The 15,757-nt window shown below is 35.8% G+C and overlaps 1 protein-coding gene across 4 annotated transcripts in view; it reads right to left on the reverse strand.

Annotated features, from left to right (window-relative positions):
• AGTPBP1 (ATP/GTP binding carboxypeptidase 1) overlaps positions 1-15,757 on the reverse strand; it is a 181,991-nt gene that overhangs the window by 86,228 nt on the left and 80,006 nt on the right. For all 4 annotated transcript variants that reach the window (XM_068553274.1, XM_068553275.1, XM_068553276.1 and 1 more), the window contains 2 exons: positions 7,099-7,196; positions 2,212-2,328 (listed from right to left, as the gene is read on the reverse strand). In XM_068553274.1, the coding sequence (XP_068409375.1) occupies positions 2,212-2,328; positions 7,099-7,196 (215 nt within the window). The remainder of the gene's footprint in view (positions 1-2,211; positions 2,329-7,098; positions 7,197-15,757) is intronic.

Consider the following 15,757-nt stretch of genomic DNA (forward strand, 5'->3'; position numbering starts at 1 on the left):
GTAAAAACAAACACATCAAGCAATTTTAAGCTTCAGTGGTTGATGTTGAAAGTGACATGTAAATCCAAGTGGAAAAAGTCATAATCAAAATTAATTCCATTTCTGTTTAATATTGCATGATCTGCCATCTCATATCATTGTATCATTTGATACAATGATAGCTGAAAAAAATTCAAACACTTTCTATTTAGAACCAACCAATTATTTTTAATTCTCAAAAATACATCACTTAAATATTGCTGCCTATACATAGTTCCAACACACACTTAAAAAATTAGAGACTAAAGTGTTTGAACAGTGCATTCCTCTGAAACTGAAAAATGAGAAAGCGTGCCAACACAATTACTTTAGAATGATTTTCCAATTACGTACATAGAAGAAAATGTGCTATTTCCCGCAACATATACTATATACATAGACCTAACTACTATTCTACTTTAAGCTTTAAAAATATGGCATTAATAAATATGCACTATCTAAAATACTGGAAGTAAGTAACTTTTTTTGCTTAAACACAATAAAACACAATAAAAAGGGGTAACTCACTTGGGAAGAATCCTCAGAGCTCTTAACACTCAGACACACCTGTCTTTACCATCTGACCCTGGTCACACCAAGTCAGGCCAAAAGTACGAGTCTGTTCTAGGAGCAGCCAAACTAAAGGACAAGTTGGCCAGCTCTTCAAAGGTGCCAAGCAGGAAACCATCACAGGTGGCCTATTCTGATTGTTGAACTAATAGGCAAACGTACAAGTACTCATCAACATAGTCTACAAGAAAGAACTGGCTTGTGAAATAATGAGAATCAAAATCCTGACCTTAACACCTATTAAAAAACTAGTCATCTCTATTCCCACATCAAAACTCCTATAGTTTTTACTCATATTATATAATTCTTATACGTATACAAATAGAGAAGAAAATAGGTCATTTCTTTACAGAATAATCAATTCCTTCCCCAAACCCCTTCCACAATATATTTTTTCTGCTTTAAATTGGCAGTATTTGTTATCTCTGGGGTTTTATTTTAAAGTGGTTCTTAGTTGGGCACAAAAGTGTGAAAAGAGCAGCCAGATACTTCCTGTAGGTGGCATGAAAGAAAATCACCCTGTATCCTTTCCCAAATGCCTCTTCTTGTCTTCTTCTTTTTCTTTGACAAATAACCTCTCCTTCATTCCTGCCCTCTTTCTACTACCCCTGATTTCAACGTACCTTCCAACATACCCCAAATCTATGGGGAGTACCAAGACACTGGGGGAGGGGGAGAGGGAGCAACTTGCTGCTTCTTCTATTGCATCCAAAAGCTCATTAGTTCCCAAAGAGAAACCTGAATAATTAGAACTGTGAAATGTAAACATTAGCTACAAGTATTTCTCTGTTTTTATTTCTCACATATAGCTTCACATTTAAGTTTTTTTTCTTTGAGCAACCAGGAGTTAAGTGTGTGAAACTTGGTGGGGGTGGCAGGGGGAGAGGGGCAGGGAGGGGGGTTTTGCAGCAAGAGCTAAATAAATCTAAGATTATCAGTTCAAACCCTTTATTTTACAGTTTAAGATTCTGGGCAGTTTCAGGGACTTACTCAAGAACCCACCACAAGTGAGTGGCAGAGTGAGCGTAAGAAACTATATTTACTACTAGCCATCAATTCAATCAGCTTTACTTGCTGTGCAATCCAAGCTGAATACTATATTCTAGTAAATAAATGAGGGTAAGAAATGTTAACAAGAAGTCACTGTCCTTATGAAGCAACTTAGATTCAAAGACTTCCAGTTGTCCTCTTTCCCCAACCTTCCATGCTTATATGGTGACTATCAGGAAAAACAATTCAACGAGCATAGACTATACTTTTAATTAAGCATTTTCTCAGCTCTCATCTCCCCTCAGCTGAAAGCAACTGATAAAAATAAGGCTTTAACATAAGATTCTGAAATGCCATTTTAAAGATTATTTTTAAAAAGAATAAAAAACTATGTCAATTAACTTGATACACAAAAATGATTAAAAAATTTAAAAGCTAGTCCAAAAATTAAATGGCCTAGTCCCCTCGTTTTACCGACAGCAATTTGTAGCTCAGAATGCTGAAATAATTGTCCAATGTCACTCAGAAAAGCAACAATACTTTAATTTTTTAGAAGTGAAAACAGTGATTATAGGTCTAAGAAAAAAAGAACTTTTTCTTAAAATTAGTTAAGATGCTGAATTTTCTGTATACCTGAAAATCATCAACAAGCTCAGGGAAAAGGTGTTCATACATTTTAAGTTCTTCTATTGTTCGTCCTGGTTCTTGCTGGGGTTTTAGTTTGTTAATATCCGTTTCAATATCATCATTCTGAAATAATAAAAATGGTATGTCACCAATTAAGAAAAACGAAAAATTACAAAATACATTTCAGATTTAAAGCTTTCCAAATTATTAATTACATGTACACAGAGAATAATCACTGCAGAAAGGTTGTATTAATTTCATTGTAAATTAAAATTTGCTTATATTTTTTGGTTGTTATGTTATTGTTATTTTGGTTGTTATGCTGTGTTTTCTTTTTATCAAAGATTATTCTAACATAGCATGGTATTTGGGCTCCTCAAGATAGAAAAACTAACATCAAGATCGATACTAAACTATGTTCCCCCCCCCCACCCCAATCTCCCCAACTGCCATAGTTTTGCTCAGATTAAAGGGCAGTAAAACTTAAGAAAACTAAATTGAAAAACGTAAGTATATGATGGTGGTGGTGATAAGCAAAATAACTAACTTTTATAGAGCAATGAAAATATGTGAGGGACTATGCTAAGGATTTTACATAATGATCTGATTTAATCTGCATAAGAATACTATGAAGCAGACAGTATCATGACCTCCATTTAATTAAAGAGGAAACTGAGGTACAGAGAGGTTAAGTGGCTTGCAAAGAGAGGAGCCAGCATATGAAATCACTAATCAGTGATTTCAAAGAATACACTGTTAGTCAATATAACGCATTGCCTCAAGAGCGACTAATGGTTATCACGCACCCTTAGAAAAGCTCATTACCACCATTCACTCTGTTTTTCAGGGAAAAAAAACAATGAGGAGTGGAACAACAGCCAAAAATGATTTCCATGTCCCTTTGGGGAAAAAAAGAGGGTAAATGTAAAGAAATATGACCTCGGAGGAATACGGTGTGTATCCAGGATCAATTTGATCGGTGTGTGTACAAAGACCTAACGTACGTCATGATGGAAAGACAAGTGTGAGTTACCTACTATCCAAGCTATTTTCTAGGACCCTCAACAACTCTGGCCTTACACAAATACAAATCCATCATTACCTTCACTGGTGGCTAAAGAGAGATAATAAGACCACTTATTAATTTTCAATTGGTATTCATCTTCAACTTTACATTTATCTTACTATCAGAGTAAAGTACTTATTTTTCAGACTTAAATTCATTCTACTATGTGTCAATCCTTAAAATGCTTTATATACACGCACCTGATTATATTTATATATTGTCATATTAACACATAATTTAAAAAAGAACAATATACTATATATTTCTCATTTCATTTTCAGGAATTTAGCTATTATTTCTTTAACCAATAAAAAGATTTTCCCCATTGCCATAAATAATAAAGACTGGTTTTATTTAAAGAGTATCATATTAATTACTGTATCATAATTGTGTAATTATTATTACATGAATATATAATTTCATATGTCCTTAAATTATGCACTGATGAACCAAAAAAATGTAACTTTCTTGATTAGCATCTATTAAAGTAGGTAATACTTTCAAAATAATAAAAAATTTTTAAAAGGTATTCCTTTCTCTAAACATACTAGTAGTTCAATATTCATTACTATTTTATGAAGATATAGCTTTACAAAGTAGCTGTTTTAAAAATTAAAAAAAAATTTTCCTGTAAAACAGGCACAGTGAGGAAAGAAAACTATACTTTGAGAGGTCAATAGCAAGAAATTTTGTGTTTTGGTTCGGGGGGAAAAAAAAGATAAAGAGCTCCTGACACACTCAGAAGAAATAAACCTCCTACTACTCCTTAAAGTTCTTCTAAAATTAAGGAGAAAAAAAAAGAATGCACTGGAGCTTATATACTGACAAGTCCTGGCAATCTGGAGACGACTCTTCTACAACAGAACCTCCAGGTTTCTATAAATGCTCCAAACTCTGAAAAATCTGGGGCAAAGAGAACTGAATCACTATGGTGAGGAAAAAACAGTCTCTATGACTACAGTCACATTAGAACACAGATATTATACCCACTACAATGTAGCAGGTTCACCTAAAGCATGAAAAAAGTGATGTGATTTAGAGAAAAAGGAAAAACTAAGGAAAGTCCAAGTGCAACAGACAACGTGAGTAAGAAGCAGACAGTGGTAAAGAAGAAAAATAAGATAACACAGCTCAGCAGTGTCGAAGAGCCAACAATTCTGTAGCCCTTGAAAAAAAGTAATATTTAGCAGAGCAGAGTGGTAAAGAAAGCAAACATTCACACTGGACTGCTTTATTCTGCATCTTGGTCCCACCTCCTATCAGCTACAACCAATAACCTTTGTGTACCTCTGGTTTCTAATTATCAGCCCTGTAAAGCAGAGGTAATAATACCACATACCTTATAGGATTACTATCAGGATTTAATGGTTACTACAGGCATACCTCGGAAATATCTCAGCTTCAGTTCCAGGCCACCACAATAAAGCGAATGTCGCAATAAAGCGAATTTTTGGTTTCCCAATACGTACAAAAGTTATGTTTATACTATACTGTGGTCTATTAAGTGTTCAATACATTATGTCTAAAAAAACAATGTAAATACCTTAATTAAAAAATACTTCATTGTTAAACAATTACAACAGTAACATCAAAGATCACTGACCACAGATCACCATAACAAATATATTAATAATGAAAAGGTTTGAAATATTGTGAGAATTACCAAAATGTGACACAGAGACATGAAATGAGCAAATGCTGTTGGAAAAATGGCACCTACAGACTTGCTCCACACAGGGTTGCCACAAGCCTCCTTCAATTTGTTAAAAACGCAGTATCTGCTAAGCTCAATAAAGGCAAGTGCAATAAAACGAGGTACGCCTGTAGATGTAAAGTGCACGGACTAGCACAGGATTAACTGTTCAATAAATTCAATCTATTATTTTTTCTTATTATTATAACTGCTGTGTTAAGGTAAAATGGGGAAAATGTGAGCAATCTCGAATACCCCAGTGAATAATGCTGCCAATAACTGTATATTTTATAGATGTGACTGTCAAAAAAGACAAAGAAATCTGTGGAAATGTTCTAAATTAAAGGAGACTTAACAGAAATGACAATTAAATGCAATACCTGATGCTAGATCCTATACTAGAGAAAGAAAAAAAAATCTTTTAAAGGGGATTATTAGATCAGCTGACAAAATGGAATGTGGATGGTAGATTAGAGAAAAATGATATATCACTATAAATGTATTAAGTTGGTAACTGTATTGTGGTTATGTAACAGAATACAGTCAGTCCTCCGTATCCATTCCTCAGATTCAACCAACCATGGATTGAAAATATTAAAAAAACAAAACTCCAACAAGTAAAACATGAATTTGTGGCATGCCAGCAACTATATACACAGCATTTACTTTGTACTTACAACTATTTACATAGCATTTACATCGTATTAGGTATTATAAGTAATCTAGAGATGACAAAGTATATGGGAGGATGTGTATAGGTTACACGCAAATACTATGTCATTTCATATAAGGAACTTGAGCATCTGTAGATTTTGGTATCTGAGGTGGGTCCTGGAACCAATTCCCCCTAGGACACTGAGAGATTACTATATCACTGTCCTTAGAGGAAATATACACTAATGTATTTAGGGGTAAATTACCATGATACATAATATATGGAACTTAACCCCATATGATTTTTTAAAAAATTTTAAACATGTATTCATGTATACACACTGACAATTTCCAAGCAGAAAAATTAGAATCACTGTTATAAATTCCTACTGAGCTCTATTTCCCTGCCAATCTCCATCTTTACATCTGTAGTGGTCACAACAGATATTTTTAATGAGGACCCTGAGCCATGAAGAATAAATTACACTCAACATACTTTGTTTTTAATACACACGGAAACATACATAAAAGAAAGGTTTCCATCGAAATACAAAACTTTAAATTATAATCTTAATATTAATCTAGGAAATTTTACTATCTCTAAACACTCACTTCCCAAAGAATCCAAACAGTTGATTTTAATATACCTCCTGTTATCTAACGAACACTTTACATGCAGAATATAAACTCTTCTAACTTGGATCCTACCAGTTCTTTCACCATATCAAGTCCAGACCCACCAACACAGTCACCCCAGATTTTTTGCCTTGAACACCAGAGCCTGCACTGTTTTTCGTCTTTGTAGCTTCTTGAAGCCAGGATGCATGCCATCACATTGTCTAGACTGGCTACCATGACAATTTCGCCAAAGCTTGCCTTGGTGATCACATCTGGTGATAATAAAACTGGTTCTACATCTGCTATTAAGATAGAAATCTCCTTCCAGTACCTTAGATTCTATCTCCAGACAGAGTCAAATACTCAGTATACCCCAATTTTGATGTAGCATTTCAAGACAAAAAGGCCCAAGCAGACAAGACTCAAATGAACCCCCTGTGCCCCAAAAGGCATTAAGCTAAACAGTTGAAAAATAAAGGAGTTAAGATGTTTTTCTGCAGATACTAAAATGGCCCCCTCTACCACTTAACAAAGCAAAACGGGTTGCCACCTAAGAGTCTCAAAAAACACTTTCCTTCAACCTTAGATTTCCTTAGACTTTAAAATCTAAGTCAGAAAGGTTAGATAAAATCTTCCTTGTCAGAGAGAGTGAAAATAACTTATTTTAAGGCCCTTTTCAGACTAATGTGTTCAAAGCAACATTATTTTCCTTTCAATAGCTTAGTGTCCATAGTCATCCATGATAAAAAGATGTGGACAAAACAAATTAATCTACTGTTAGCTATACATATCTACCCAATCTTTGTTCTACACCTGTGAATACAATTTATAAAGTTGACTAAACACAGAAATTTATACCAACCTTAAAATTTTTATCTAGGTCATCTTCATTTTCGGTTTCATTTTCAGCTTCTAAATCAATATCATCGTTGTCATCACTTTCATCTACTACGTCATCCACTGTGATACAAAATGTGCTATAAGTAGGTCAGAGGTAAGCATTCTATAACATGCACATCCAAAAGTAGAATGTTATATATATATAACACTGGTATTTCAATCACCAATGGAAAAGTAAATGAAATTTCCTTATAAAAAATGTCGCTAAGGTTGTTCCAGGTGTTGAAAAACCTATGAGATGAAGTGAAAGTACTTCAAAATTTGGAAAAGCACTCTAAAAATGTATGAGCTTTTTTACTAATGTTTTCAAGTTCTAAAAAATTAATAACGTCTTACGTTGCAACAGCCTGAATGAAACACCTCGTTTCCTGTTTATGATAAATTTCAATAACTCTTTTCATCCATTTACAATTCACTCCCCATTTATTTCTTTCACTGACTGCCATGTACCATGCACTGTGTTGTGTGCTGGGAATTTTTTAAAAGATGTGTAAATATAGTCCCTGCCTCAGGGAGCTTATGAAGTTAAAGAGAGAAAGAGCAAAAAATAATTATAATACAAAAGGTATACACTAATGAAGGTGTATACTTAAAAATGCCATGGGAATGGAATAATAAATGCAAACTGCCTGGGGCCAAGGTTATTAGTGATCACTTCACAAAACAGGTAATAATTAAGCAGTATCTTGGAGAAAAATATAGCAGCTTTCTGGGTGAACATAAGAGTGTGTGAGTGTGGCTTTTAAGAAGAAGAAATGATAATGCGAAAATAAAGAATTTAAATTATATCTTTGGAAAATAAGTTAATCGTGACTTAACTTGTATGCTTGAGAAAGTACTGCGAGAAGCAAGTAAGAATGAGAAAATGAAGGGTATGATGGGCCAATTAGTTTAGATTTTCACCCCATGGATGATAAGGACTGGGGATTTTAAAGAGGAGAGTGATTTAACTTACATTTTTCAAAAGATCACTCTGGCAGGTATGAGAAAGGGAGCATATATATGGAGGGGGACCAATTAACAGAGGAAAAGACAGTAACTGTCTGGACCAATACAGCAGTAATGGGGATGAAGAATGAATATGCATTAGAGAAAAACCCAGGAAACAGAATGCAAAAGGACATGAGGACTATAGAGGTGGGGGACACAAGAAAAGAAGAGTAAAGGAGTACTCTGAGAGTACTCATGTAAGCAAATGAGTGCATTAAAACAAAGTAGAGAGTATTTTTAAAGGACATTTTTCTAAACTTTGTTTTTATTTTTTGACTCTATTGAGGAATAATTGACAATATAACTGTATATATTGAAAGTGTAAAATATGATGACATATGGTAAAATGGTAAATCATGGTAAAATGATTATCAAGATGAAGATAATTAATACGTCCATCACCTCATATGGTTAACACTGTTAACACTTTGTGTATGTGTGTGTGCGTGTGCATGTGGTGAGAATGCTTAAGATTTACTCTCAGAAACTCAATACACAATGCCGTATTATTAACTATAGTCACCATGTTGTACATTAGATCCTCAGAATTTAATCTTCTTAAAACTGAAAATGTATACCCTTTGACCTTATCACCCCATTTACCATTCTCCCAGCCCTTGGAATCCAACTTTCTATTCTGTTTCTATGAAATCGTTTTTTTTTTTTTTTTTTATTCAACGATTCCACATATAAGTGATACCATACAGTATTTGTCTTTCTCTGCCTTGCACATTTCACTTAGCATAAATGCCCACCAGATTCATCCATGTATCCATGTTGTTGCAAATGGTAGCATTTCCTTTTTTTTATTGGCTGAATAATATTCATATATATGATATATGTACATCATATATATGAATCACTTTTCCTTTATCCATTCATTCATGGAAAGCCATTAAGGTTGTTTACAAATGTTGGCTATTGTAAATAATGCTGGAATGAACATGGGTATACAGATATCTCTTTAAGATAATGATTTTGATTCCTTTGGATATATACCCAGGAATGGGTTTGCTGGTATGGTAGTTCTATTTTTAATTTTTTGAGGAACCTCCATGTCCTTTTCCATATTAGCTGTACCATGTTACATTCCCACCAACAGTGTATAAGGCTTCTGTTTTCTCCAAATCCTTGCTATTTGCTCTCTCTTCTTTTTGATAATAGCCATTCTAAGAAGTGTGAGGTAATATCTCTTTGTGGTTTTGGTTTGCATTTCTCTGATGATTACTGATGTAAGGCACCTTTTCATTATCTACTGGCCATTTGTACACGATTCTTTGGGAAAATGTCTATTCAAGTCCTTTGCCCATTTTTAATTGGACTATCTTCTTTTGTACTATTCGGCTATGTGAGTTCTTTGTATTTTTTTGATATTAAACCCCTATTAGATATATGGTTTGCAATTATCTTTTCCCATTCTGTAGGTTGCCTTTTCAATACATTGTCTCCTTTGCTGTGCAGAATCTTTTTAGTTTGCTGTAGTCCCACTCGTTTATTTTAGCTTCTATTGACTGTGCTTTTGTTATCTGACCCGAGAAATCACTGTTAAGACCAATGTCAAGGATCTTTTCCCTTAAGTTTTCTTCTAGGAGTTTTATAGTTTCAGGCCTTATAGGTAAAGTCTTTTATCCACTTCGAGTCAATTTTTGTGAATGGTGTAAGACAGGGGTCCAGTTTCATTCTTTTGCATGTGGATACCTAGTTTTCCCAATACCATTTATTAGAGACTGTCCTTTCCCCATTGTGTGTTCTTGGCACCCTTATCAAAAACCAGTTGACCATAATATGTTTGGGTTTATGACTGGGCTCTCTAATCTGTTCCACTGGTCTATGTGCCCTGCTTTATTTGAGTACCATACTATTTTGATTACCATAGCTTCATAATAGCTTGAAATCAGGAAGTGTGATGCCTCCAGCTTTATCCTTCTTTCTCAAGATTGCTTTGGCTATCTGGGGTCTTTTGTGGTTCCATGCAAATTTTAGGACAGTTTTTGTATTTCTGTGAAAAATGACACTGGAATTTTGATAGGGATTGCATTGATTCTGAAGATCACTTTGGTCAGCATGAACATTTTCATATTAATTCTTCCAATTCAAGAATACAGGATATCTTTCAATTTTTTTGTGTGTCTTCTTCAATAACTTTTAACAACGTCTTATTGATCAGTGTACAGGTCTTTCAATTCCTTGGTAAAACTTATTCGTAAGTACTTTATTGTTTTTGATGCTATTGTAAATGGGACTGCTTTCTTAATTTCTCTTTCAGATAGTTCATTATTAGCGTGTAGAAACGCAAATGATGATTTGTATATTAACTTTGTGTCCTGTACCTTTACTGAATTCATTTATTAGTTCTAACAGTTTTTTGGTGGAGATGTTACAGTTTTCTATATATAAGACAATGTCATCTGCAAACAGATGATTTCATTTCTTCCTTTCTGACTTGGATGTATTTTCTTTCTTTTTTCTAGCCTAATTGCTATAATTAGGATATCTAGTACTATGCTGAGTAAAAATGGTTAGAGTGGGCATTCAGCTTTTGTTCTTCTGCTGAACTCTTTATCTCTCTTTCATTTCTGAAGGACAACTTTGATGGGTAAAGTTTTTTTTTAATTTATTTATTTATTTTTGGCTGTGTTGGGTCTTCATTGCTGTGCGTGGGCTTTCTCTAGTTGCAGCAGGCAGGGGCTACTCTTCATTGCGGTGTGCGGGCTTCTCATTGCGGTGGCTTCTCTTGTTGCAGAGCATGGGCTCTAGGTGCACGGGCTTCAGTAGTTGTGGCACGTGGGCTCAGTAGCTGTGGCTCATGGGCTTAGTTGCTCCGTGGCATGTGGAATCTTCCCAGACCAGGGCTTGAACCCATGTCCCCCGCATTAGCAGGCAGATTCTTAACCACTGCACCACCAAGGAAGTCCCGGGTAAAGTGTTTTTGATTGACAGTTTTTCTCTTCAAGCAATTTGAATATATCATCCCACTCTCTCCTGGCCTGCAAGGCTTCTGCCAAGAAATCTACTAATAGGCTTATCAGGATTACCACGTAGGTAACAAGTTATTTCTCTAGTTGCTTTCAAAATCCTCCCTTTGCCTTAAGAGCCTGATGAAAATGTCTTGGTGAAGATCTCTTAGGAATGAATCTATTTGCAGATCTTTGAGCTTGTGCACCTACGTAGCCATACCTTCACCAGATTTGGTAAGTTTTCAGCCATTATGTCTTTAAATAAGTTTTCTGTCCCTTTCTCTCTTCTTCTTCTTCTGAGACTCCCATTACACAGATGTTGTTTCACTTAATCGTGTTCCACTATTCACATAGGCCTTCTTCACTCTTTTTCTTTCTGATTTCTTTTTCTCCTCTGACCTTATAATATCACGAGATCTGTCTTCAAGTTCACAGATTCTTTCTTTTGCTTGATTGAGCCTGATACTGAAGTTCTCTATTGCATTATTCATTGTATTCTTCAGGTCCAGAATTTGGTTCTTTTTATGATTTCGTTCTCTTTGTTGAACTTCTCATTTTGTTCATGTATTATTTTCCTAAGTTCACTGAATTGCTTCTGTCTTCTCTTGAAGTATCTGAGCTTCTTTATTTTGAATTCTTTTTCAGATAACTCACAGATTTCCATTTCTTTAAGTTCAGTTACTGAAAAGTTACTGTGTTCCTTTGGCAGTGTCATGTTTCCTTGCTTTTCCAGGTTTCTGAAGGTTTTATATTGATGTCTGCACATCTGAGGATGCAGTCAACTCTTCCAGCCTTTTTGGACTGGCTTGGGTAGGGAAAGACTTTCACCTGAAGGTGACTGCAAGAGCACCAGCTGGGTAGCATGCAGCATCTTTGCTTCCTGGGAAGGCACAGTGGTGGCGTCTTTATGCAGCTCCGTCAGTTGAGGTCAACATCAGCACTGACTGTAGGGGTCTTCTGTGGCCTATACTATGGAGGTCCTCAGGTAGCAGTGGTGGCTAGGGCTACTGGGATCCTCAGGGGCAAAGGCTGCTAGGGTCTTCTTGTACTCCTCTTTTCTGCCTATACGAGGAAGTTCTAGCTAAGGGGATCCCCCTTGGCACCTGATCTGGTATGCTGGATCTCACAGCAGTAACAGAGCCAGACAGGGTCCTACAATCAGGTGCATGTGGAACTACCACAATGCCTGGGTCCTTGGGCACTGGTGCACTTGCTGTGGCAGTGGCATTGGTGTCTAAGGTGCGAGAATGTGCAGATCTCTCATGAAAATGAGGTCTGGAGCTCTGGGGCTCACTGTAGTGAGTCCAGCTGAGGGGAGATGCAGCAGCTGTATGAGCCCACAGCAACAGCTCCATCCCCAAGGAACAAATGCAAGAGGCAGGACTCCAGGCAGCTCCGTCAGCTGAAATCAACTTTGGTGAAGACTTGGGAGGCCTCGGAAACAAAGGCTATAAACATCCACAGCAGCAAGGCTCACTGGGATTCTTCTGCTGTCCTTTTCTCCATGGGGTAAAATTCTACTGAGGGGAACCCTCTGGTACCAAGCTGCTCTGGACTGGGGGATGGGGTGATGGAGATAAAATGCTTCCTGTACTTTTCTATGTGGCCATCCTCAGGTTTTGAGTTCTGCATGGTTTCTGATGCGTCTTCATTGAAGTTCAGAGCTATCCCTGAGATATTTTCATCAGTTTGTAGTTGGTTATTTATTGTTTTTGCTGCATTTGCAGGGGAGACAAGTGTTGGGACCTCCTACCCCTCCATCTTGCTGATGTAACCTTCTTTAAACTTCCATTTTATACTTCCATTTCCAATGTGATTTTTTATAGCAAAGATTATAAATTCCTCCCACCCAAGTATCTGTTCTCCTCTCCTTCATTTCAGTAACAGAACCTCTGAGTTTTAGCTAGAGGTTATAGATTCCAGCCTCCCTCACAGTAGTTACAGCCATATGACTAATTTTTGGCCAATAGTATGTGAGGCAAAGTTGTAAATACAAATTCCAGGTCACATCCTTTAAAAAGAAAATTGCCCTCTCCATTTTCTTCCATTACCATTTTCCACATGCACATGAGGAAACCACCATAGGAGATGATGAAAACAAAAAGAATCTTTTTCCTTTGATGACCTGGTGGACAGAGGCCTACTGTCCAGGATCACCTGCCCATCTTCTGGATGGGTATGTGAGAGAAAAAAAAAATATCTATCTCATGGCAGTGTAGCAAATGGGCTCTGGAGACAGAATACCTAATTCAAATCCTGGCTCCTTGAGTTACTAACTACTTGACCTTGAGCAAGTTACATAAGTTATTTGTGTCTCAGTTTCCTCACCTATAAAATGGAGATACCCACACATACTGTTCTTGGGAGACTCAAAGGAGTTAATATATATAACGTGCCAGGCAAAGAGTATGTGTTATATGGGACTTCCCTGGTGGTGCAGTGGTTAAGAATCCGCCTGCCAATGCAGGGGACATGGCTTCAATCCCTGGTCCGGGAAGATCCCACATGCCATGGAGCAACTAAGCCCGTGCGCCACAACTACTGAGCCCATGCGCCTAGAGCCCATGCTCCGCAATAAGAGAAGCCACCACAATGAGAAGCCCATGCACCACAACAAGGAGTAGCCCGCACACAGCAACAAAGACCCAGCACAGCCAATAAATAAATAAATAAATTTATTTTAAAAAAAGAGAGAGTATGTGTTATAAAAACGTCTGTTATTACTATTGTTGCTTGAGGGACTGTGGTACTGCACTGGGTCACTGTGTAACAGCAGCTCAGTCTATCCTAACAGACAGAGTTACCAAATTGCTCTAAATTCTTTTGGAAATAGACCACACAAAGTAAGTATTTATATTGCATATAGTAACTGGGTCTATTTATGTCAATGTACTAATGCCAGTTAGTCATGGATAAACATAGGAAAAACTGACATTTGGAAAAAGAACTGTTAGGAAAAAAGAAGGCACTGAATTCAGAAAAGCCTATTGCAAACAAGAAAGAGAACTCCTTGGATAGGGAGAAGGGAAAATGCAGTTCAGTATCAAAGAGAAAATATGTTTTTAATTTTTAGGCAAACCTGTCAAATATCTTCCTTTATAGGTATTTTCCTTTGGTTTCATACTCCAGATGTGAAATGTTATATAGCTTAGGGTGTCTGAGACCTTCTTTTCTATTCCAATGATCTATTCTTGTACCATCACCAATAAATATCAATTATTATAACTTAATCTCACAATTAAAATCAGGGAATATAAATCATCCTTGTTGTTAGTTTTCAAAATGTCCTTGGCTCATTTATAGTAAAGACAAAAACATAGGAAAAAACTTAAATGGCTATCAATAGGAAACTAGTTAGATAAATTATACTATATCTGTATGATATAACAATTAAAAGGTACAAGTCAGCACTTTCCATAAGGTTTTGGAAAGTATATTCCAAGGGGTTTATTTTGTTCGTCCTATTGCTCCTATAAATGTGATCTTTCCCTTTGTGTTTTCTGTTACTGTTTTTTGTTGATACATACATATATATACACACACGCGCACGCGTGTGCACATGAAGGAAAACTAGTGAATTTTATTCATCTATCTTGTAAACAGGACTTCACTGAACTTTCATCTGGTTTAAGATACATTTTATAATTGATTTGCTTGGATTTTCCACATGAGCAATAACATCCTCTGCAGACACTGATATAACTTTATCTCACTCTTTTAATGATTAATACCTTTCCTTTCCCTGTCTTATTGATTTGGCCAGAGTTTTCAAAACAATGTTAACTAATAATGGTTGAGAAATGCTTCCTCTAACACTTCATAACTATTTGTAATGTTGGTTGCTGATTTGAGTTAGATAATACTCAGCTAGCACGGAAAATATTCCTTAAGAAATTTTATCTGAAACTAATAATGATTTTTATCAAAACTCTTCACTGCATTTATTAAGATAATCACTGGTTTTCTTGCTTTGACCTACTGTTAAATTTTAATTAAAGTCTTAATAATCCTTACTTTGTCAAAGTGTCCTATATCTGAAAATGCCGCTCAATTCAATTTGCTAGTACTTTAGATTTTTATATTTATTTTCATGAGTGACAATGATCTGTAAGTTGTTTCAGGTTATTCTTACCAGGTTTTGATTTCAGCAACATACTAGCTTCTAAACTTTTCTTTTTTTCTATGCTCTGGAAAACAAAGCATAGGAAAATTTCTTGAAAGTTGAGAGAACTAATCTATAAAGTCATTGTTGTTTGGTGTCTTCACTGAAGGCAACTTGATTTCATATTCAGTTGCGGGTTTTCTACTATTTAAGTCAATTTTAGTTACTTATATTTCCCTAAAATATTGTCCATCTCAATCATATTTTCAAATGTATTAACAGGAGCTATCTTTAGCATCCACTTAGATTGACTGGATCTCCTCTATTTAACTTGCCAAGAACTTAGAGGTATATTAAAATCACCCACTAATGCTGTGTTTCTATCAATTTCTCCATATTATCCAAATAATTATAGCTTTATCTACCTTTGTTCTAGTGCTTGGCACACTTGTTATTATCTAGCTTGTATAAAATCATCTTTGATATCTTGCTTTAAACCTTTTGTTCTGTATCTATATTTTGTGGGGTAGTAATAATGTCCTCCTCACCTTTCTTGAGCTGAGAAAAACAGA

Source organism: Eschrichtius robustus, chromosome 10 (assembly GCF_028021215.1).
Source record: "Eschrichtius robustus isolate mEscRob2 chromosome 10, mEscRob2.pri, whole genome shotgun sequence".
Classification (NCBI taxonomy): domain Eukaryota; kingdom Metazoa; phylum Chordata; class Mammalia; order Artiodactyla; family Eschrichtiidae; genus Eschrichtius; species Eschrichtius robustus.